The sequence below is a fragment of the Eretmochelys imbricata genome, chromosome 22 (genome assembly GCF_965152235.1).
Source record: "Eretmochelys imbricata isolate rEreImb1 chromosome 22, rEreImb1.hap1, whole genome shotgun sequence".
NCBI classification, from domain to species: Eukaryota; Metazoa; Chordata; order Testudines; family Cheloniidae; genus Eretmochelys; species Eretmochelys imbricata.
This window is the reverse complement of record NC_135593.1, coordinates 7,100,639-7,123,797: the sequence shown is the minus strand read 5'-3', so window position 1 is coordinate 7,123,797 and position 23,159 is coordinate 7,100,639. Positions and strand designations below refer to the sequence as shown.

Genomic DNA, 23,159 nt, shown 5'->3' with positions numbered 1-23,159 from the left:
ATGGGGGTGTGAATTGCAGCATGCACTAGCATGTTGTAACTCCCCTGTGTGGACACTGTGGGTGCGAACTAAAAGGTACCTAGTTTGCCTTAATGTCGCCATCTTTAAACAGGACTAAGTTAATGGAAACGAGGTACCTGTTAGTCTGTGCCCACAGCACCTACACAGGGGAGTTACAGCATAGCATGAGAGCGTATGCTACAATTCACACCCCCTTTGTCTAAACCATGGAGCTGTGTAGACAGCCCCGAGTCTCCTCCTCCCCACCCCAATTGCTCACAGAAGCAACATGTGGCCAGATTCTATTCTGTTACCGTTGTGTAAATCTGGAATATCTCCACTGAAATTGATAAGCAAAAGGAATACATCTTAACTGGTAGCAGTAGTATGCTTTTATCCTCTAAATGGACCAGACTTTAGAGAGGGACCTGGAACTCATTGCCATGGATCAAAAGTGTGGATTGAACCTGGGACATACAGGTCCAAAAACCATTATCATGGGCAAGATCTAAACAGCCCATGATGACAAGCCATACACTGAGCAGCATGGCTGTCCAAAACAATTACACCAGAGATGGCACTGTACCAGTTTGGGAAGAAAGCCTGACCAGTAGGATGCACGTGATAAAGAGGCCACAACACAAAACCAAGGTGAGAAATGCCTGATTTATCTCAGAAGAGAGACCCGTCTGTTAGATGTTTCAGCCTGTCGGAAATGAATCATGGTGGACACAGTTCAGGAGGAAAACTCTAAAACACCATGTGCAATCACTAGGAAGCTGGATACAGGAGGGGATTTTTCTTTCCTCTCTTTTAATGTAGCAGTAATAATGTCTACAGTGCATTGACTTGTAAATTAAGTGAAGGTACGAAACTACATTCTTCTTACTGAGATGGGAGATTGTTAGCTTGTTTTATGTTTTCTCTTTTTAAATATCCCCTGAAAGGGAAATAATTTTGACCGACCAAGGAGTCTCTTCTAGAGCAATCTGTGTGGGAACGTCAACAGTAATAACATCTCTTATCTAGCATGTCTTATCCATAGACCTCAAAATGCTTTGAAAATGTGGATAAAGTACCATTACCCTAGTTTTACAGATGGGAGAAACTGAGGCACAGGGCTATGGAGTGACTTGTCCAAGGTCACCCAAAGGTGGGTAGCAGAGCTGGGAATAGAACCCATATCTCTTGACAGCCAGGCTAGTACCCTAACCACTGGATCCCACTGTTTCCCCAGTAGGGGCACATGTATTGTCTATTGTCCAGTACAGATCCACGTGTTATACAGACATATCTGCCTTCACCTCTCCTGCTGTTCCATTGGCTCCATTCACCCCAGCCACCTCCCTTCCTTCATCTTCCACTTCCTGTTCCTCTTTTGCTGTCTCTGCTTCCCTGCCACTGCTCAGGAGGGTGGCGCTGGAGAGGTGGCGGAGGAGCCGGCCCTCTTGGAAAGATTCGGCCAGCTCCTTGGCACAGCACGTGGGGGTGTTGGTTTCGTAGGTGCTGTGAAAGCTGTTGTAGTCGACTTCGTAAAAGTCTTTCTCGAGGGTGAGGACGGGCGTGAAGCGGTGTCCCCATAGCACCTCCGTGTCCATGTAGGAGCTCCGGGCCTGGCAAGTCATCCCTGCGTCAGGAGAGGAGACAAAGACATATTAAATGCAAAGCTCTGTTGCGTGCCCATGCTATCCTGCTACTATTTACAAGTGCTTTGGTGGATTTCCATACCTGCTGGCTCTGGGACATGGAAAAGGTCTTCTCGTAACGAGCCTCAGAAGAGGCTGTAGCACAAAAAGCCGAGTATTCAAACACAGGGAACTGAACGGCCCCACTGCAGCTTCTGCAGACAGGTGGAATGTTTGCAGTCATGACCCTGGGACTTATGGGGGGCGGTGAGGTTTGATGGCACTAATTGTAGGCCAGAGTGGTTCTGGCATGGCCCCATACAAGATTCCCATCTCCCCTCACTGCTCTGCTGATGCAGGTCAGTCTTGACCTTCTGGCTAATCCAGTGCTGGGATCATACCATCTCTGCCAATACACCTCATCCCTGACCTGCCGTGTCCCCCCTATTCCAGCCCTGAACTCCTCCCGGCTCTGCCAAAACACATCAGGCCTGGCTTATATAGCACCTTGTTAATCTAACTTCGGTTCCCCCGACTGTTCTGTTGAAGCCCCCCAGGTCAGACCTACACAGCCCCCTGCAATTCCAAGTTCTCCCTGATCTAACTCAGCTCACCTGCAGCAAAAGCTGCTCTGCCATTCCACTAAGGCACCTGCATGTGCTAGGCACTGAGGGCCCGGAGCTAACTATAGGAGCCTGAACCGAAGCCCACTTAAGGCAATGGGAGGACCTCCACTGAATGAGACTGAAATTTGTCCAGCTTGTTCTCAGCCCAAGGCCGAGTGCTTATTTTACATATTCATATATTTTGGGGAAGTTTGAGGAAAACCCTTTCAAGGGCAAAAATTCAGTCTTGGAATAAGTGAAATCACCTGCCTATTGCAAGGCTGAATTCTGTCCCAAATATTTGCCTTTTGTTTGGTTTACATGGGTCACACTTCTGGAATTCATTCCAGGGAGATGTGGAAAGTTTGACCTCCCGACACTCTCATTGGTGCGTGAGAGAGAGGCCTGCCTGGAATGAGATCAAAACATCTATTCAATTCAATTCCAAGCCGACGCTCCCCCGATCTCATTCTCACAACCCAAACGACATTACCATAAGACGAAGGCTGTGGTGAGGGGAAATGTTAGTGCTGGGGCATTTATGGTTCAGGGAGAAATATACCATATGTCCTCTAACACCTGGGCACAACAGGAGACAAACAAGTTGGGTTAGGAAATGTCCCCATCCTGTCGAGCTCAGGTGTGGGAAGACATAAGGTACTTCTTCTCCCACAGCTGAGAACAGCCTATCATTCCTATCATTCTCTCCTCTCACAGCCTCAAGGGTCCTTCTCCTTTGGAGGCGCCTGTGGAATTCACATTAACATGACTGAGCTGTGCCTGTCCATCAGGACCCCATCCGTTCTGTTTTCTGTGTGGGTATTCCCACTGGTTTTCTTTTCCTTCATCCATGGATTGGTTTCAGCCCCTGGGCTGGAATGCAGCCAGAGAGGAGCACGGTCACTGGGTAGAATATACACTAAGTCCCTGTGCTGAAGGGTGGAACTGACTGCAAATGAGGGAGCTAGAGAGGTACCCACAACCACAGGGGTTAGCAGTGAGGGAGAAAGATTTGTACCTCCAGGCAGATAATATAGGCAGAGGGAGACTCAACTTGCTCCACTAACACAGGCATTTCCAGGGGGGTCTTCTCAGGGGATGCCCCATACCCTAGTCTACGGGAGCACCACCATGGCAGTAGTGATGTGGGTACCTCCTACCATGCAGGCTTAGGCTTTTATAATGGGACAACCTCTCCCCCACCCCCCAGCGTAGCAGTAATGCTTGGTAACTTCCATTTGGGCCTCTCAAGGGCTGTGCAAACATTAGCTATTCCCTTTCCCTCCCAAGTAGCATTATGATCTGTGGAAACTGAGGCATGGAGAAGTGAAGTGAGTTTGCCAGACAGCAAGTCAATGGCAGAGCCAGGAAATGAAACTACGTTCCCTGGTTTCCAGATTTATACTTCAAAGACCATATGGCAACCACGGGGTCAGTCATGAACCTATACAACTGAAATTCTGACTGCAACAGGGCCTGCCTTTTCTGTATAAACTCTTAGGGTCCAATTCATTGCTGGTGTAATTCCACTGAATTCAGTCAGGTTAAAGCTTAGTTACATCAGGGACAAATTTGGCCAGTTTAAAAAAAAAAAAAAGAGAGAGAGCGATCTTAAACTGTCTCTGTGGCTGGCAATACCCAGCAGCGGGAAAACCTTAGCGGATCAGTGTAGAGGCTGGTTTCAGAGGTGCGCCCTGATCTGCACAGTGGATACAGTTATGACAAAGATGCCTTCATTTTCTGCACACTGCACCTTTACATTTGAAATGTATCATAGGAACTTATGTGGTCCTAACTACCATATTATCTGAGCACCTCACAGTCTTTAATATATTTATCTTCACAGTCCTCCTTGGAGGGAAGGAGGTGCAGTGTTACTATCATATAAGTGGGAAACTGTGGCACAGAGAGGCTAACTGACTTGCCAGAGGCCACAGAGGAAATCTGTGGTGGAGCCAAGAACTGAACCTGGGTCTCCCGAGCTAGTACTAGCCACTGGAATAGCCTTCCTTTGTAGTAACGGTGCCTGCCTGCGCATTTTGTTTTCACAGCTGCTGTAACCTTTTAGAGAGCATGCACACACCTCCACCCTCTCTCCTGGAGAGTCACACACACAGCTCTTGCCTGGAGACTTTACTTTTGTTCTTTCTTGTTGCTTTCCTTAACCTAAAACAAAAGGCATTCAGGCCAGTAGGTGTATGGCTGCTCTTTGTGCTTGGGGGAAGAAATGTAACACTTTGGGCTGCAAAACAGGGCTGGAAATTTCTCACACAGTTCTTTTCAAGGAGATTTCCAGAATTACTTGCTTCCAGGCAGGAACAACAAGTACAGTGTTAGTCACAGCGTTCTGGCATTTCTGCTTCCTGAACTGCCAGGAACCAGGAAGTGCAGAGGCTGCTGTGAAAAATAAAATAAGGAAGGAGGAAAGTTATCCCAACTGTTCTGAGCTTTGAGGAGAGGGTCTGTTTGAGATCTGGGCAACCATTCAGGAACAGGGATACAGAACAGTCTGCAGATCTCTAGTAACAAGCTTCTTATGGGCAGGCCAACGAGTGCCCAGACATAGATGCTACGGCACTGCACCATCAGGATAGACAGTGCTTGACATTCATTCCCTTATGCCAGGTTGGCATACAAGAGCAGAAGACTTATGTAGCTCTCAGGTCCTATCATGCTGCTGAGTAACCACCTGCTTTTCTCCAAGAGATGTGGGTCACTCCCCCGTCCCCACCCACCACCAGATAACACTAGCTTCTACCTACCCTCCTTATCCCTTAGTGAGAGGTTTTGTTGCAAGCCATTTTAAAACCTGGTGGGACATATTTGGAATGCAGGACTGGCTCAAAGATGCCTTTTACATATCTAGCGTCTCATGCTGGATTTTGATTTCAGTGGGAGTTAGGTACCTCAATACCCTTGACAATCTGGGCCTTAGAGGGCTGAAATTTGATCTAAAATGAGCAATGCTCCTCCTTGGACATAACTAGAATCTGCTAAGGTACCTAAATACTGCTGCTGAGCTGCTTAGTGCTCCAAATGCCCAGAAATGGTAGTGGGAGAAAGGGGCATTTTTTCCCCTCGCAGAATTAGGCCCTATCAGTGGATAAGCCATCTCCCAGCCTGGCTTTCCCACTGCTGACTAGATGCCAAGTATTCTATAATAAAATCTCAGCGCTCTTTGAATCATAGAAATGTAGGGCTTAAAGGACCTCAAGAGGTCATCTAGTCCAGCCCCCTGTGCTGAGCTCGGACAAAGTAAGCCTAGACCGTCCCTGGTAGGTGTTTGTCCAACCTGTTCTTAAAATCTTCCAATGATGGGGATGCCATAGCCTTCCTTGGAAAGCCTATTCCAGACCTTAGCTACCCTTATAGTTAGAAGGATTTTGCTAATATCTAACTTAAATCATGTGTGCTGCAGATGACTCCCATTGCTTCTTGTCCTGCCTTCAATGGACATAGGGAGGACAACGCTCAACTTCTTCTCCATAGCAGCCCTCACTGTATTTAAAGACTGTTCTCAGGTCCCCCACAATGTTCTTCTCTCAAGGCAAATCATGCTCAGTTTTTTTAACCTTTCCTCATAGGTCAGGTTTTATAAACCTTTGATCATTTTTGTTGCTCTCCCACGGACTCTCTCCAATTTGTCCACACCTTTCCTGAAGCATGGTGCCCAGAATTGGACAGTGTCCCAGCTGAGGCCTCACCAATGCCGAGGAAAGTGGGACAATTACCTCCCATGTCTTACATACAACACTATGTTAATAGATCCCAGAATATTAGCCTTTTTTGCAACTGCATCACATTGTTGACTCATATTCAAATTGTGATCCACCATAACCCCCAAATCCTTTTCAGCAGTACAACCACCTAGCCAGTTATTCCCCATTTTGTAGTTGTGCATTTGATTTTTCCTTCCTAAGTGAAGTACTGTGCACTTGTCTTTACTGAATTTTATCTTGTTGAATTCAGACCAATTCTCCAATTTGTCAAGATTGTTTTAAATTCTAATCCTGTCCTCCAAAGTGCTTGTAACCCCTCCCAGCTTGGTTTTATAAGCATACTCTCCATTCCCATTATCCAAGTCATTAATGAAAATATTGAATAGTACCAGACCCAGGACTGACCTCTGTGAGACACCCCTTGATATGTCTTCCTAGTTTGACCATGGATAACTACTCTTTGAGTATGATCTTTTAACCAGTTGTGCACCCACCTGTCATCTAGACTACATTTCCCTAGTTTGCTTATGATCAGATCAGAAGGGAGTTCCCCTCTTACCACCAGAGAGAGTCAGCCTCAGACATATAAAAGGAACTCCTGCCTTGCAATCAAGGTCTTGGAATAGCTCCTTTACTTGGGGGAATACCTTACCCTGATCCTGAGCTCCACAGAAACAATCACATTTATGTCCTGCTGTAAGTATTCAATTAAGACAGGAACAATGGAAACCAGTCATTGACCAAGGACTGCATACGGCCGGCTTCCTGCAGTAGCTGCTTTTTGTAACCCCCGGGGTGCACAGAGCCAGCACAATAAAACAACTTGCAATCACTCCATAATCTCATTCAGATATTCTTTTTTTTTTATTATTTGCACATGTGCATCGGAATTTAATTGCATGGGGACTGACTGCCTGGCAACCTCTACACCGCACAGCAAACAACAGCATTGTCCCGACTGCAAGTTCCCTTAAGTGCTGCTCTCCAACCCGGCTAATTAATGGCCCTAGCTAATTATTGCCTCCAGCTGAAAGAAGATAACAGTGGAGGTGCTGAAAACAATAAGCCTTATTTTCATTAACAGAACGGGGTGCAGCTGCTTTCCGCTCTCACACAATGTGTCCTCGTCCCTGTGCGTGCCGAACATTCAGAATCCGCAATAGGATTCTGAATGTTCAGCACTCTGCAATAGGCAGCGTAGCTCGCTGGACCAGTCTCTTTCCAATTCTGCAGTGGTTATTAGTAGAAATCAGCAGGCTTTATCTGTAATAAAAGACCTAAACCTTCACTGGCATGATTACCCACAATGCACTGTGTTCACCTAAGACAAGGACCACAGCCGTTTTGCCATTGTTGTACATCACCTCCAAAGTGTCACTGCTTTCTAAGTAGATACGCCATAGCCCCCAGTACAGTTGCTTGAAGCACTTGCTCTTGGGAGATTTCAAAAGGCCTTTTGAGCATGCAGAGGAATTGTGGGAGGTGTCAAACTTCCAGAATTCGTCGGGGGAAAAATCCCAGAAGGCCATTGGTGCTGACATAGTTTCTTAGCCCTTTTCTCAAAATGGAGGGTAATTATGAACTTTTGGATTTAAGAAGTTTCTCGTAAAGCTTTGAGAAAGTAATTTTTTTGCCCTTTTTTATTTTGATTTTGAGCATTTTGTGACCCAGAAATTTCATTTCAATGAGAAAACTTTAATGAAAAAAAAAGCTTTGATCAAATGCATGAAAGATTCAAAATGCGGGAAAATCCATTTTCATCTGGAATAAGTTTCAGAAAAAAATACTTTCTAATTTTATTTATTTTTCTGGAACATATGACCATAGTTTCCATGGAAATGGTTCACAAATGGTCCTATTTTAAAATGAAAGAAAAGTATGCTTAATTTTTAACTGGAAAGTCAGTCGATTTTAGAAAATTTGAAATGAAATGGAAAAACCTCAACTTTCAGATTTTTCACATGTAAGCTTTGGATCTTTTGCCTCTCTGCAGTCACCAGCTTGAGTTTCAGTGCAAATAAAATTGAAAGTAAGTTGAAACCTGAATAAATTTTGCATAAAACTGGGCCCAGATGCATCACCTTTACAAAGAGGCTGTGCTCTGTCTCAGGCTTGTAGCAAAGCTAAAAGCCAGAAGAGTATTCCTCAGTTTCAAGTTTTGTAATAAAACTTTCACAGAGGTTTAAATTTTTAAGTGCACTGTACTGCAATTCAATCCTCAGAGGTGAAGTTTTAGTCTATTGGGCTGGAGTCTGACTTCAGAGTATTAATGTCAGCAGTCAAGAATGTTCCTGCTTGGGGCAGCCATACATGCTTTGTTTTATAAACTGCTGGATTTCTGGTTTCCAATAAATGAATGAAGACAGGTTTCTTTCATTACATTCAAAAGCAGGGAAAGTCACAGAGAAGCAATTGGTGTGTAAAATAGGTGTCAGGGAACTGTACCAAGAAGACACTTTCTTGACATCAAAATCAGTCAGAATCAAGCTGATCACACTATTTCAAAGATGGGAGAATGTTAATATGCAGAGAAGAAAGGGAATCTTGATGTCCCCCTCAGAAAGAAGTCTGTTTTTTCCCACTAGGTACTCAATGGGAGCTGCAGACTTCAGAACCTTTCACTGATTGCAATGCCACTGATTATGCAGCTAAAATAGAAGCCTCTGGCTCTGTTACATTGCTAAGAAAAGAAAAATTCTTCAGGAGATTGCACATGAGTGACAGGCTTTTATATAATTATTAGGTCACAGTTCAAATCTAGACCCATTCAGCAACAGCCTATGTTGCTACTATCTCATGGGCATTAGGTTGGCTACGGATTAGTTGATGGTCTTAGTCTAGCTGTTGGAGGACACAGATGCCTGTATCAAACATACCATCACAGCTAGCAACCTTGTAGGCAATTTCATTACAGAGGACAAATACTGAATGAATCATGGAGAATTAACTAGCAGTACCCTAGATTAAGAAGTTTAATTTAAAGCACATCAGCAGGATGATAATGGGGAAAACTTTCACTACTGCCACCTGGCTAGACCTGTTCAGTGGATATAAACATCCAGCCTCTAGGGCTGTCAAACCAACATTTTTCACCAGCATAAAATTAACTTTTTTTATTTAAATGCCATAGAGCTGAGTGTGACGTTCCCCTCTGGTGTTATCTGGACTGGTGATCTGCTAGGTCACTCCATTCCTTGACTGTGGGAGCCAGCCTTACCCTGCTGTGTCGTGAGAACCCCCACTCCTGGGCTGTTCATGCACAGCCTCTGGCATGTAAGCTGCTCCTTGGATTGTGCAACTGAATGACACTAGCTAATATCTCCGGTCCCAGACACAACCCTAGGAACCTCCGTCTTGCAGTGTCCAGTTATGCCTGTTGGAAGCTGCAAGCTTATATAAATTCGTCAATTTAACAAAGAAATTGATATGTACCAAGCTTGTTATGCCAAGGGGAGCCTCTGACACACTTCAAACCAAACATATTGCTTCAGATAGAATAAACAAACAAATTTATTAATTATAAAGATAGATTTTAAGTGATTATAAGTTAAAGCATAACAAGTCAGGTTTGGTCAAATGAAATAAAAGCAAAACACATTCTAAGATGATCTTAACACTTTCAATGCCCTTACAAACTTAGATTCTTCTCACCACAGGCTGGCTGGTTGCTCTTCAGCCAGGCTCTCCCCTTTGATCAGCGCTTCAGTCGCTTGCTGTGGTGTCTCTAGATGTAGGTGGAAGAGAGAGGAAGAGCAAGGCAAACATCTCTTTCTTTTATCATGGTCTTTCTTCCCTCTTGGCTTTGCCCCCCCCCCCTTCAGAGTCAAGTGAGCATTACCTCATTGCAGTTCCAAACTGACCAAAGGAAGTGGGGGTGACTCCCTCAAGAGTCCAGCAGATTCTTTTGTTGCTGCCTAGGCCAGCGTCCTTTGTTTCCATGAGGCTGGGCTGGGTTTGTCCCATACATGTCCTGATGAGGTGTGAATTGCGTCTCAGCTCTTGGAGAGTTTTTGCCTGGGCTTATTTTAAGCCATGAGGACACATTTTCAGCCTCATAACTACATACATGAAATTATAACCTATAACTTACTATAACATAACTGTAACAACAATGCTCAGTGCATCACGAGCCTTCCAAAGACACCCGACATGAAAAATTTTGCATTGTATACCACACAATCATTTTACAAGGATGAACATGGGGGTGCTGGGTGTTCCCCCGAGGTACAGAGCATCACACTGAGCTCTAAAATGTTATCTGCTGTCACATGGATGCTAATTCTACACTTGCAATACTAGATGGGCTCTTTTTACAATGAAGACCCAGGCATTACTGGTAATTCCCGCCCCCCCCCACGCACACATACTGAATGAATTTCCCAGCTATGTCCATTCCTCTCTTTTTCCTGTACAGCGAATTAATGACGAAGTCTTTTTCCACATATGCAGAGTGAAACTCACCCCTGATCAGAGGGTTAGCGCAAGGCCAATGTGCCACTTAAGTCCTCAGAGGTGAATTTCACCTACAAAGCATGGAGAAAGAAGATGGTGTTGAAATGGACACTGATGACTAGCTAGGGTGGCAGGGAATAGTTATCAATATTTAAAATCCTATTATTCTAATTAAGAAATACACGTCCTTAAATTAGCGTCAAAGATGCTGAAGTATCGCTCAAATGGTTGTGGAAAGTGCTGGGCCATTTACACTAATTAGTCCAAGGAACACCCTGGCCTATGACAAAACCAATATTGTTCCTCTGACTTCAAAAGGAATATTAGAAGGTGGGAGCATGATCCCCCAATTATTTCTGCGCATCTTCGGAGGAGGAGGACACGTCCATACTTGATTCGCTTTGATTTTCATGCCAGAGGGGAAGACTGAAATTTTAATTTTTCTGAATGTTCTCCAGGCGTGGGAATGCTCCTGGGTGTTGGAAAGTCAAAAGAGGTAAGGGTCTAATGTAGGCAATGAAATGGAATATGCAAAAAAGTTTAAAGAGATAGCAAACTTGGCAAACTAAACAGGTTATAAAGAAAGAGAGAGAGAGAGACCACATTCACTTCTTTATATTATGACTCCACTTTATTTAATTGCTCTGCTATGTCATTTAATCTATAATTTCTTGCCTTGTTATGTTTCAGGAAGCGGTTGCACAAGGTTGACATATCTCCTCTAAGATCAGACCCTTGGATTTGTCAGAGGAACAAATGAACTGAAATTTCAATGGCACTGACATGTGTTGCTCTGTGAGAGAGCGATGATGGGCCAGGGGTTAGGTGAGAGACCTGGGTTTAATCCTCTGCTCTGTCACAGATGTCAATTCCATGACCCTGTAAGTCACATAGGCCCAGATTGTCAACATTTATTTAGGTACCTTACTCCCATTGAAATCAATGGAAGTTAGGTGCCTAAATACCTTTGTGGATCTGGGCCTTAGGCTCTCAGTTCCCCATCTGTAAAAGGGGGTTCATGATACTATCCTACCTCCTAGTGGTATTGGATGTATTTTAAAGATGGGGAGATGCTCAGATACTATGGTAAAGGGAGCCTTATAAGCACTGTTAGGCATGTTAGTGATGATGAGGATGTAGTAGTCAGGCCTGTATATTTGCCTGAGATAGAATTTTGGGTCTTGTTTGCCCATTTAATTTTTAATATTTTTATATTCTTATTAATAGGTGTGAACAAAGAACAAAGACACTGTGTGTTGCTTCTGCCCAGCCAGATGGGTTTGTTAGTATGAGAAAAGATAAGAGACAGAACTCAAGTGTTGCTGGTTTTGGTGGGAGTTTAATATACGACTGCCTTGACTCCTATCTTGAGCCAAGGTCAGGAGGGGCGAGGGGATGCGGGGGGAAGGTATAAGAAACACTAAAAGCCAAAGAAAGGCCTGTCCCTGACTGAAGCACAACATCACTCCTTACCCCTCCCATGGGATACAAAAGACGTGGTACCGAAGCCCCCTGACTCACAACCTTCCAAAACGGAACATGACCATAAATTGTAAGGGGCGGGATCCAGGGTGGACACGACAGGTATAATTATGCCTGCTAAGGAGGCGGGAACTGGAACACTGGGAAAAAAGGCTCTGGGGCACTATGGATATGCTTGCTTGAAACTAACTTGAATAAACATCGCATTGCCTGCACTTAGGACTTCCAGTCTTCTGCTTTCTGTCTGTGTTACAAGGACCAGGGGAAGGGTGTAGGGAAAGCCCTTAACAAGCACCTTAAATAGTTCAGCAAGACCACTCTTTTCAGGGCAAGTCAGTGGTAATCTGTTTCACTACTTCATTCCCATACCTTGAAGCCAGGGATATCAAAGACATTTACAAATATGAATCAGTTTACATCACAATACTACCTTTGTGAGAGGAACGTACTATAATGCCCTTTTTACTGATGCACATTTTTAAGAATGAAAATGAGCCTATGGATAAGCAATATTAAACGGATAAAGTATATTAAACTCCCAACCAACCAACAAGCTAGCACTAATTTTACTGTGTTTTGCATGCAAAGTTTGATTAATTTCAGGACATCAGACTGAAATACAAATCCCTCAAATTTCAAGCTTCATTGTGATTATTTCGCACCGTTCTACCTTGGCAGGAGGGGAATATTATTCTATCCTTTTAAAAAATGGATGAACTGGGGTGTAGAAACGGTGTGATTTGCTCAAGGTCACACAGTGACAACATGAGGAATAGAACCAAGGAGTCCTGACTCATAGCCAGTTGCTCTAACTATTAGACCATCTTCCTTCCAACGATGTCTAAGTATAGTTCTGTCCTTTTGAAACTGTGTGCTAATACTGTACTGGGTCACTGGATTAACAAGTCAGCTCTATTATCTCCAACTGTCTACTTAATATAAGTGGGGGGGGAGTCAAAGAAAACCAGTGAACACCAGTGGTGAAATAAGATGACTTGATGTCTCCTGAATGCCCAGTGATCACCTAGCATCCCATTAAGGCAACAGCACTGGTAGGCAAGGGGGCATGGATCAGCGTTCATGTTGCGTTCCCCATCGATACCTGGACTGCAAAAGCTAATGATCCAACCAGCGGACCAAATTCGGAGATGAATCCTGGTCACAAGCCACCTGAGGCACATTGCACATATGCTAAGAAGAAGAAGACTGGTAAGCACAGAATGAGGTTTGCATGTAGCTATATTGATAAATCAATCTTTGGTTAATTGTCAGCGAAGGCGGAGAGGAGGATAAAAGATGTGAGGGAAGCAAGACTCATCCAGAGAGACTTATAAGATATGCAGACTCCTTCATCATAGGGAATGATGGCTTCAGGGGAAAAAGCTAGGCTCTCTAATGTTCGCTAATTGAATCAGCCAAGTCGTTCATCTCCCAACCCCGATGAATCTGAGTGCACATGGGGGATTGGCTTTCGACTACTCTTTAGTCTCTGGCAGCATTGCTTCATACTCTCTCTCTCTTCTATTAAGCAATGAAGAGGTTAGTGGCACATCCATGTTTATTGCACACAACAGGCCAGCCTAATTCTGTCAGTGGACTGGGGCTACCGGCTTTGGATTTTTGTTGCCCTGGGGTGGGGAAGAGAGAAAGAAAGAAAGAGCATTGAAAGCAAAATTGTATGGGCTTTACAAACAGATTCCTTCCCATTTTCTTCTCTTGCAAGTCAAATTTGGAGCAACCAATCTTGAAGAGTGTCCCTTGAAGATAAGGCAAGGGAGAATTAATTCCCTAAAGTCATTACTGTGCCCAATTCATTAAGCTGGCACTGTAAGTGATTCAAGATGCCCATAAAAGCAGCACTGGCTGCTGGAATGTTTGTCACCTCTATTGATTTAGCCCCTGCTGTAGTCATTTCACTCAGGGAATAATCAACACAGGTCTGCCCGGAACTGAGCCTTTCTCTGGTGTTTTCAAAGCTGCGGAGCCAATAGTGCCAAGGCATACATACTGATTTATAGCTTCTACAGGATGCTGCTTTAGGTAGGACTAATGCTACAACAAGGGAGTGTGTCTGATGGAAATGGGGCAGGCAGGGATGAAAACTGGAGAGTGAGCGGGAATTACTGGTTAATTTTTTCCCCTACAGCTGGTTGAAACTTTTGGAAATTGCAATAAACAATTTCCCCCAAAAATGTTAATGAAAAAATATTCACTATTTTTTGCCCCGTTCTAGTTATGTGCTTATACCTCTAGCCATTTATATGGTACAGTGGTCAGGCTTGAAGGGCCTGATTGTCAAAGGTATTTAGGATCTTAAAAATTCAGCTAGGCACCTACTGGGATTTTCAAAATCATCTCACAAAATCATCTAAGTCTCATTGACTTTCAATGGCAGGGAGGCACCTAACCTGCTTCGGGGTGGTTGAAAATCCCACTAGGTGCCCATGGGCATCTTTAGGCACCTAAATATCTTTGAAAATCTGTCCTGAAATGCTTTGAAAAAATGACTGGAACTAATATTACCTTCTTCCTCACCAGGTAGGTGTATATTCAGATATGTTGGTGACTGCAGTGACCTGAAGAAGAGCTTGGTGCAGCCAGAAAGCTTGTCTCTTTCACCAAGAGACATTGGTCCAATAAAATATATTATCTCACCCACTACCGTCTGTCTTGCAGGGATTAAAGTGAGTTTCTACTAATTTGTACCCATGACAACCAATGCAGAGCCAACCCAGTTCTGGGAGAGTGAGCTGCAGTCTATTCCTTCTTTTGCATTATCAACAGAACGGTTTAGTTCCAGTTAGCTACATCTGTGCCCCCCTCCTGCAGGCTAACAGAATAACACAGGTGATAACGAGATCACAATTTGGCCTGCTGCAATTCTCGTGCTGACAGCCATGTGTGAGAAGGAAAGAACCCAGCATTGCTCTCGGATCCCAGATTGAGTTGGTAGCACTGGCAGTTAGAAATAATGGGGTGGGATTTTAAAAGCAGGCTCAGGGTGGTACATGCTCAGGCCCAGATCCTCAGAAGTATTTGGGTGCTTAAGATGCAGATAGGCACTTTTGAAAATCCCACTGGGCACCTATTGCCCACTGAAATCAATAGGAGTTAGGTGCCTATGTGCTTTTGAAAATCCTACTGGGTCTTTAACTGCTTCTTCAGGCACCTAAATACCTTTAAAATTTGGTCCTCTGCTCCCATGGACTTTCAGTAGGAGCCGTGTCTCTAAATTCCTTAGTTTTTTAAAAAATCCCAACCAATATTTTTTGCTCCTTGGAAATGGAGTGAATTGCTCTCCAGTGATTGACTAATGATAACCATCGAGCCCCATGGTGCCATTTTTATAGTTCTCTGAAATGTGACTGTAGAAATGAGGACTAGCAGCTCTTTCCATATAGTCTAACTGGAGCAATTTTGTACTGAATAAGTTTCGTGTAAACCAAAAGTAAAATGATTATTAATATGCCTGTCTGCAGTGTTCATTTAATTAGGTCTGGTCTCTCCAACATCATCCTATCTACCACTGACAAGTTCTAGCCTCATCTCCAAATATCAGGCCACCTGTATAAATATTGGACCTAGCAGTCAGCAGCGTGTCAGGAAATAATTCACATATCCAGCAAAAAAAAAAAAAAAAGGGATCCAGCTTCATTAACAGGGACCAAGTATTGTTCATTTGTCTATGAAATATTCTAAATTGAGGACCTTCATTCAGTTCCTAACAACAGGAGTTCATCTCACAAAAATCACAAGGATGACCATTCCTGGGCAGTTTTAGTAAAGGCCCCAAACTAGAGATACATGCTGCATTGCAGGACACCCTGTTCTGGTGAGATGTCTCCCCACCACTCTACACATGAGCCATACAGAAAGCCACCTGGATTCTGAATATTTTAGTCCAACCTTGGTACAGTCTGACGTCCACCCAGCCCTAGAGCCAATGGGAAGAGCTTCCAGTTACATCTTTTGGGTTTAACAACAGATACAACACTGTCTCCTGAGACTGGAGTAATTAATTTCCATAGATCCAGGCTCCTTAATGTCATTACACTCAGGTCTGGGCAATTCCACTGGGAGAGGAGTCCATTTGTAAAGCAATCCAATTCCTCTGCCATGCTTTTAATTTTGAGGTTGTTGCTGGTGATGACTTCCTTTTGCACATCATTAGCAGTGACTGAGCCTTTTGGTCAGAGGAAGTACAGTCTAAAGCCACAGAGTATCTATTCAAGCAGGACTTGATGGTGCTAGTTTGTGATGGTGAAATGGGCCTTGGGCCACAAAGGTACTTCTAGGTATTAACCTCCAACCTCAGTGCAGGGCTCTCTTTGATATCAGCCAACCCAGGGCTACCAAATAAAATTCCATTATCAATCTCTCTCCTGTATAACTCCCTGAAATGCTGTTATTTTTTATAATGCCCAAGTGTGTATTAAGAGCCTCACAGTCTAGGCGAGGCCCTGATTTGCCTTTTGTTTTACACTCCTGTAACTGTATTGACATCAATAGAGTGACTCCTGATTTACACTGCTGTAAATGAATGGAAAATTGGGCATGGATTGCTAGTAGCTATAACATAGTGTTAGTCTACAGCACTCTTATACCAACAAGACACACAACCAACACACTACACAGCAGCCCAGTACACTAGATATGGTCCCTAAACAGAATCTGTCATTCCAACTCTCATGAGCTTTGGTAATGTTCGCATCCAGATCTGCATATTGACCCATCTCTACAATAGACCTCTGGTAAAAGAATACTCCCTAGTAATGCTACATTAGCCCTTGCACGCATTGCAAATAGGTTACACTGCTGCCATGTAATCTGTTCAGGACTACCCTCAAACTCTGCTTGAAAGCTGCAGCGATTGCTGAGGGCCGCCACCCACCCGAAGACCAAGGAAAGAAGCTGGGGGCACCACCGGTGCTTGTCTTTGTCCTGGCATCCTGTCTGCTTCTGAGGTGTGGCTGTTAATTTTGAAAGCTGGGGATGGTCTGGGACCCAGCGGTTTGAGGGATCACCTTCCTCTAGGCCCTGTTGCAGCAAAGTCTGCCCCGGTAGGTAACTCTTGCTGTGAGTTCTTGGAGTAAAACCTTCTAGGGCAGGGATTCTCAACCTTTTGGGGGTTCAGAACCTATTTGTAAATGTTTATGGCCTGTCGTGACCTAGCAAATAGTCTGGAATTGGAAGCCCTGGTGTGATTTTGGTCAGGTCCTGTCACCTGTGTGTGTGTGGGGGGGAAAGCGGGGGCTTGCATCCTGCCTGCCACTCACCCCACAATGGTGGCTCCTGCAGCTCCTGTGCTGTGGGGCTGACTGGGCTTGGCTCTCCAATCCAGGCAGTGCAATCTCTGGGGCTGCACTGCTGCTCAGGTCCCTGGCACCCTGATGGGACCAAATTTGTGTGAGTGGAGCTGTGACCTGGTTGATGATGTTGCAGAGCCACTCACTCAAATTTGGCCTACCCAGGCTCCCATCATTATGACGGCTGGGCCAAACTTGAGTGGTGCTGGGACCCAAGAGGTTGCAGGTCCTGGAGCAGGGAGGCGAGCCCAGCCAGCCCCGTGGGACAGAAGCTGCCATATGCCCCTTTGAAACATTCTGGTGACCCAATTTTGGGTCCCGACCCATGGGTTGAGAACCCCTGTTCTAGAGAATTATGGAGCCCCCTGGTGGTGAACGGCATGATCACCATAAACGGAAAATAATCAAACTCATTTGCAGCGGATTGAGTGGGAAGGTTGGAACGTAGCTCTGCCAATTTTTACCAACGGGTTGCTTGCATCTGTGCTAAAGCACACTCTGAAATAGGCAGCCAGGGCTCTCCCATCTTTGGGACTGTCTGTGCTCAGAGATTTGGCAGGGTCAAGGCAGTGTCATGGGGAGCAGGGATTTGCTCAGTGGTTTGAGCATTGGCCTGCTAAACCCAGGGTTGTGAGTTCAATCCTTGAGGGGGCCATTTAGGGATCTGGGGCAAAAATTGGAGATTGGCCCTGCTTTGAGCAGGGGGTTGGACTAGATGACCTCCTGTGGTCCCTTCCAACCCTGATAGTCTATGATTCTAAGGCACAATGCAGTCATATTTAATTAGCGTTTTATTGGTTTTTATTAAAAACCTGCTTATTTGTCCATTTGAGTATTCCTGACACAATTATGGTAACAGGCATCTTTGGGGGAAGCAGAAGTGGCTCTTGAATGCCACCGGGGGAGGGGGCAAATTTCATAAAAGTTAGGTTTTCCACCCCTAGTCCCCTTGAAGGTTGTTTTAAGAGTCCTGAATAACTGCATCCCATTCAACCACCACCAGTAAGACATGATAATAACATTGGGGCAGGGGGAGAAACTTTGCAGGGGGGCTCAGCTTAAGTTAAAAAGCCCTCTTTGGCATTTCAGAGTCCAGCTGTACAGGGCTAACCCCTCCCCCCAACTCATTCCAGTCACCAGCCTCAGTCCTCTCCTGCGGCTTAACCCCTTAAACTTAAAATGGCTGATCTTCCTATGAACGCACAATACTAGTGGGGGCTCTTCTTCCTCCAGAATGCTTGGTCCTGGCTTCTAGATAACAGTGCCTTCCTCTCTCCTGATATTAGCCCAACCACACTCTAAGGGGCTCAGGTGCATCTTTGCTTCCTAGCCTCACTGAGCCAACTCTGAATTCCCCAGCTGGGACTTAATTCTTAATGCCCCGTGCTGCTGGCTGGGTAGTGCCCCCCCTTACAGGCTACACTGAGGAGAGACACGGTTGCAGGTACCCCTACCCTATTCCAGGGAGCATTGAAAGAACTGCCCTGCCCTTCACAAGTACTCATCCAGCACTTTAATACTCAGAGCACCCCTGGGGTAGGGTAGGCAGGCATTTCCCCCATCTGATACTGGGTCCCAGAGAGGTTACTTTATGGACCAAAGGTTACACCGAGAGTCAGCAGAACAGCCAGAAATTGAGACCTGGGCCTGGAGGCCTCTAGCGGAAGAATGCCGAGAATCAAACCCAGGTCTCTTAAAACCCAATTCACCACGTGAACTACCAGGCCATGGTGCCAACCACACAGTTCAGAAGGGAGCATTGGGTAGAGGGCCCCCGATGCTCTTCTCCAGCTCCTTCTGGGTGGGAGACGAAGATGGGCCTTTAACCAAACACTTCAGAATGTTGAAAGTCTAAGTTTGCTTTGACAAAGCTCGCGGGAGTTCTTCTCCCCAAACCGGGTCCCCCTTCCATGCTTAGCGTGATGCCAGCTGTTAAGGTGAGGTAGGAAGAAAATGACATAGAGACAACTTATCTGCAGTATTGTAGCTGTGTCGGTGCCAGGATGTTAGAGAGACAAGGTGGGTGAGGTGACGTCTTTTGTTGGACCCACTTCTGCTGGTGAGAGAGACACGCTTTCCACCTTACACAGAGCACTACACAAACAATGTGCCCTAGAAAATGGGTGCATGCATATTTAGTGTTGCAAAGGGAATCATCAGGAACAGATGTTACAGTAGCCAATAAGTAGTCACTTCCTGTGTTCCAGGGAGTTGAGACTGCTTCCAGCTCCCCTGATCTAAAAGGACTCCCCTATGCATCTGCCTTCTCGTACTTGCTGGAAAGTGAGACAGGGATTGAAAGAAACAGAATAATTTCATGTTGTGCTACAAATACTTTTGCATTCCAGTTTTAGGAAGAACTGGCCAGGAACACCTATCCGTGGGAGGACACTGGGACTCCACTGAAACCGGGTGACACCCGATGACACTGCATAACACTTGTCTGTTCTCTGTCTTCCTGCACCCTCTTCAAACTCCCCTTGAGAAAGTCAGCACTGCTTTTAGCTGCAGATTTGGCACCACACATCCATGTGCAATGAGGCTTTGGCGTGGAAAGAAAGCTCAGCCAGCCATATCTCTCCCATCCTATCTGTTACATAGTGCTGTTCTGTGCAGTTTAATGGCTGCTACATTCCACCTAGAGGTGGTTGTACTGTAGTAGGGAGGAAATGATCTGTACATATTCTCTCTCTCTCTGATCCTCAGTGAGACGTATTTTCTGCATAATTGTAAAGAGGTTTGTGAAGAGGTCAAGTATCTTTTATCACGTACCTATAATGTGTCATGAAATATACTACATACATGCAAATAAAGTAAATACAAATTCATATTCATTATGAGTGCCATTTTAGACTACTGACCCTCAATCCAGTTTTTGGCCAGTTCTGTCCCATATCGCAACCAGAGATTCTACCAGAATTCTTGGTTTTAAATAGTTTAAAAGACACAAGAGATGGAAAAAGACCCATAAAGTTGAAAGATGAGGACCCCAACCAAACCCCCAGATCCAAAACAGGCTGAACATGGGAGTGTTCAAAATCAGGACTTAGTGGCTGTTGGACCCCCTCTCTAATTAGGTCACTTCTGGCTAGTGCAGAGTTGATTGTTTCCTACAGCATATCCCCCTGTGCTTTGCTCAGTCTGGCTTAAAATGACCTAGGCAACAAAGCTCCCACCAGTTCTCTTGGGAGGCTATTGCAGACTAGAACATAATAATCCCCATTTAACTCCAGGTCTGCACCTATTGTTCCAACTCACCTAATGATTATGCTTGACACAAACAAGAAAGCTGCTATGTTTCTGACACATTTAGTTTAGCCCAGCTGGTGAAAATGTAAAGTGTAACAAATATCTACCCTTCTCATCCTTCATCAGAGTGGTGACTGGAGGTACAGGGATCATCACTGAACAGTAGTAACAACAGATATCTAAAATAGCCCAAGCATAGCCTATTTTAAATACAGGACAGAACTATGACAACAGTTGGGGCTGAACCCAGGACTTACAGAACTAAATGCCTCAGCCACAACTACTTGAGCTAAAACATAAGAACAGCCATACTGGTTAGACCAAAGGTCCATCCAGCGCACTGTCCTTTCTTCCAACACTGACCAATGCCAGGTGCCCCAGAGAGAATGAACAGAAGAGGTAATCATCAAGTATTCCATCCCCTATCACCGATTCCCAGCTTCTGGCTAATGGCCTCCAGCAGAAGAATGCCAGGAATCAAACCCAGGTCTCTTAAAACCCAGTCCATCACCCTAACCACCAGGCCATGGTGCCAACCACACAGTTAAGAAAGGAGTGTTGGGTAGAGGGCCCCAGAAGCTCTCCTTCAGCTGCCTCTGGGTGGGAAACAGAGATGGCCCTTTACCAAACACTTCAGAACATTGAAAGTCCAGGTTTGCTTTGAGTTGTGGACAAAGTACATGGGCATTCTTACTTCTCCCCAAACTGGGTCCCCTTCCCATGCTTAGTGTGATGTCACACAGAACCCCCGCTTGTATTTAGAAGCTGTATAAGACTTATTTATATGGACCAGCCCCTTGGAGGAGCGGGGGACAAAGACCCATATTCTTAGCTTAGGCGTCATTGGCAAATGTTGACATTTTAATGCTAGCTGCATTGTCATTTTGCTCTGTGCTGGTTATTTTTGGCAGAGCCTTACCTGTTGCTTCGACCATTCCTTCCAAAATGACCACGATTTCAAACTCCTCCTTCGCAAGCTGGGCACGGGACATCTCCCAGAAGGGGCTCTTCTCGTTGATTTCGTGTGAGATGATGAGTGGTGACACCAGGAATAGCCTGTCATCCCCTGTATCAAAGCCCACATTGATGTCCGTTTGGTTCAAGGGGATAAACTCCCCTTCTTTGGTCTGTTTGGACTTGATCAGCTTGGCTCTAATGGAAGCCTCAACAATGTGGGAATTCCGGAGGTCCCCGACCCGGAACATTAGACAGAGCTTCTCATCCCTGATAGAAATCACTGCATTGTTGGAAAACATGAGGGTCTCGGCCCTCTTCTTTGGTTGGCTGATTTTGACAAACATGCACCCTACCATGAAAGCATTGACAATGGAGCCTAGAATAGCCTGAACCAGGAGCAGTATGATGCCCTCGGGGCATTTTTCAGTGATAACCCTGTAGCCGTACCCAATTGTGGTCTCGGTCTCGATGGAAAACAGAAATGCGGAGACAAATCCACTGAGATTTTCAACACAGGGGATCCAGTTCTCATCTTCAAGATGGTCCAGATCTCCACGGATGTAGGCAATAAGCCACCAAATGAACCCAAAAAATAACCATGTGACAGTATAAACCATGGTAAAGACAAGAAGGTTAAAGCGCCACTTAAGGTCCACCAGAGTAGTGAAGAGGTCGCTAAGGTACCGGTAGGTTTCATGGACATTTCCATGGTGCACATTGCACTTGCCACTCTTCTCCATGTAACGCTGGCGCGGCTTCTTCATTTCTGCTGCCAGGAGACGGGTTCGGTCAGTGGCGATAGGGACATAGTCCCGCGGCTGTCTGGGAATCTTCTTGGGATCCATAGGTGTGACTCCAATTTCCATGTCCTGGTTCATGAAGATCCTAGAATCTCCAGCCATGGTTGGGCTAGGGCAGGGTAAAAGGAAACAGCATTTAAGACATGGGGAAAATAGCTTTGCCAAACCAGTGCTGCTTTCAGATTACACAAAGGAGTGATAGCACACTATGCAACATTGACACCATATTGAAAAGCTTTGTCTTCTAGTCATAGAATGCTGGGCACAAGTGCATCCTGCATTAGAGAAGCTTTTTGGTAGGGCCATTCCCTTCTTCTGGTAGTATTTTTTGATGCCTCTTTTAAGGTTAAATAATGAGAAGTAATTATTTAACACCTTTATCATTACCTCATTTGTAGAGAATGCTAACTGAGTGAAGCAGGAGTGGTGAACTACTTGCTTTGAATGGCCCCTTTCCCTTGGTAGTAAGTTTGCACATACCTTGTTACTGATTTGGGTCATTACTTTTTTTTTTTAAATAAAAGCTCTTTAGGCTCCTTTTATACAAGGCAGAGAGGGATGAGATGTGAAGACAATTTGGACATTTTCAAAAGGGACTAGTGATTTCTGGTGCCTCAATTTTTGGGGGCTCAACTGAAGAGACCTTGAAGCGGCTGGTTTACAGAAAATGTCAAACACCAACCCACGGCAAATCAGATGCCCTTGAAGGCAACCCAAAACCACTCATCACTTTTGAAAATCTAGTTTCTTAGATCGCTTCTAAAAGGCCCATGGTCTTTGTCCAAATCTTTTCTTGACTAATTATAAACAGATGATGATACGAGCGCCAGTCACTCCTGTCAGGTTACAATGTAACATCGTCTTCACCGAACATTAAGATTATAAAGTAGATATTGCTTTCTTTAATGGAAACTATTTCTTCTATTGAAAACCAAAAATTCCATCTTCAAACTCAGGGAAGAGA

The 23,159-nt window shown here is 44.9% G+C and overlaps 1 protein-coding gene across 1 annotated transcript; it reads right to left on the bottom strand.

Moving 5' to 3' along the window:
- Nucleotides 1–971: 971 nt before the first annotated feature.
- KCNJ5 (potassium inwardly rectifying channel subfamily J member 5) lies at nucleotides 972–22,297 on the bottom strand. Its single transcript, XM_077839808.1, has 2 exons — nucleotides 21,358–22,297; nucleotides 972–1,627 (listed from the first exon to the last, which is right to left on the bottom strand). Exons 1-2 carry the CDS (start codon nucleotides 22,295–22,297, stop codon nucleotides 1,281–1,283), a joined length of 1,287 nt encoding a protein of 428 aa, XP_077695934.1. The 3' UTR covers nucleotides 972–1,280.
- Between the last annotated feature and the right edge of the window lie 862 nt (nucleotides 22,298–23,159).

Coding starts and splice junctions, on each gene's coding strand:
- KCNJ5 (XM_077839808.1), bottom strand. CDS start 22,297: ATGGCTGGAGATTCTAGGATCTTCATGAACCAGGACATGGAAATTGGA. Junction 1,628..21,357: donor AGGAATGGTCGAAGCAACAG/GTAAGGCTCTGC, acceptor CTCCTGACGCAG/GGATGACTTGCCAGGCCCGG.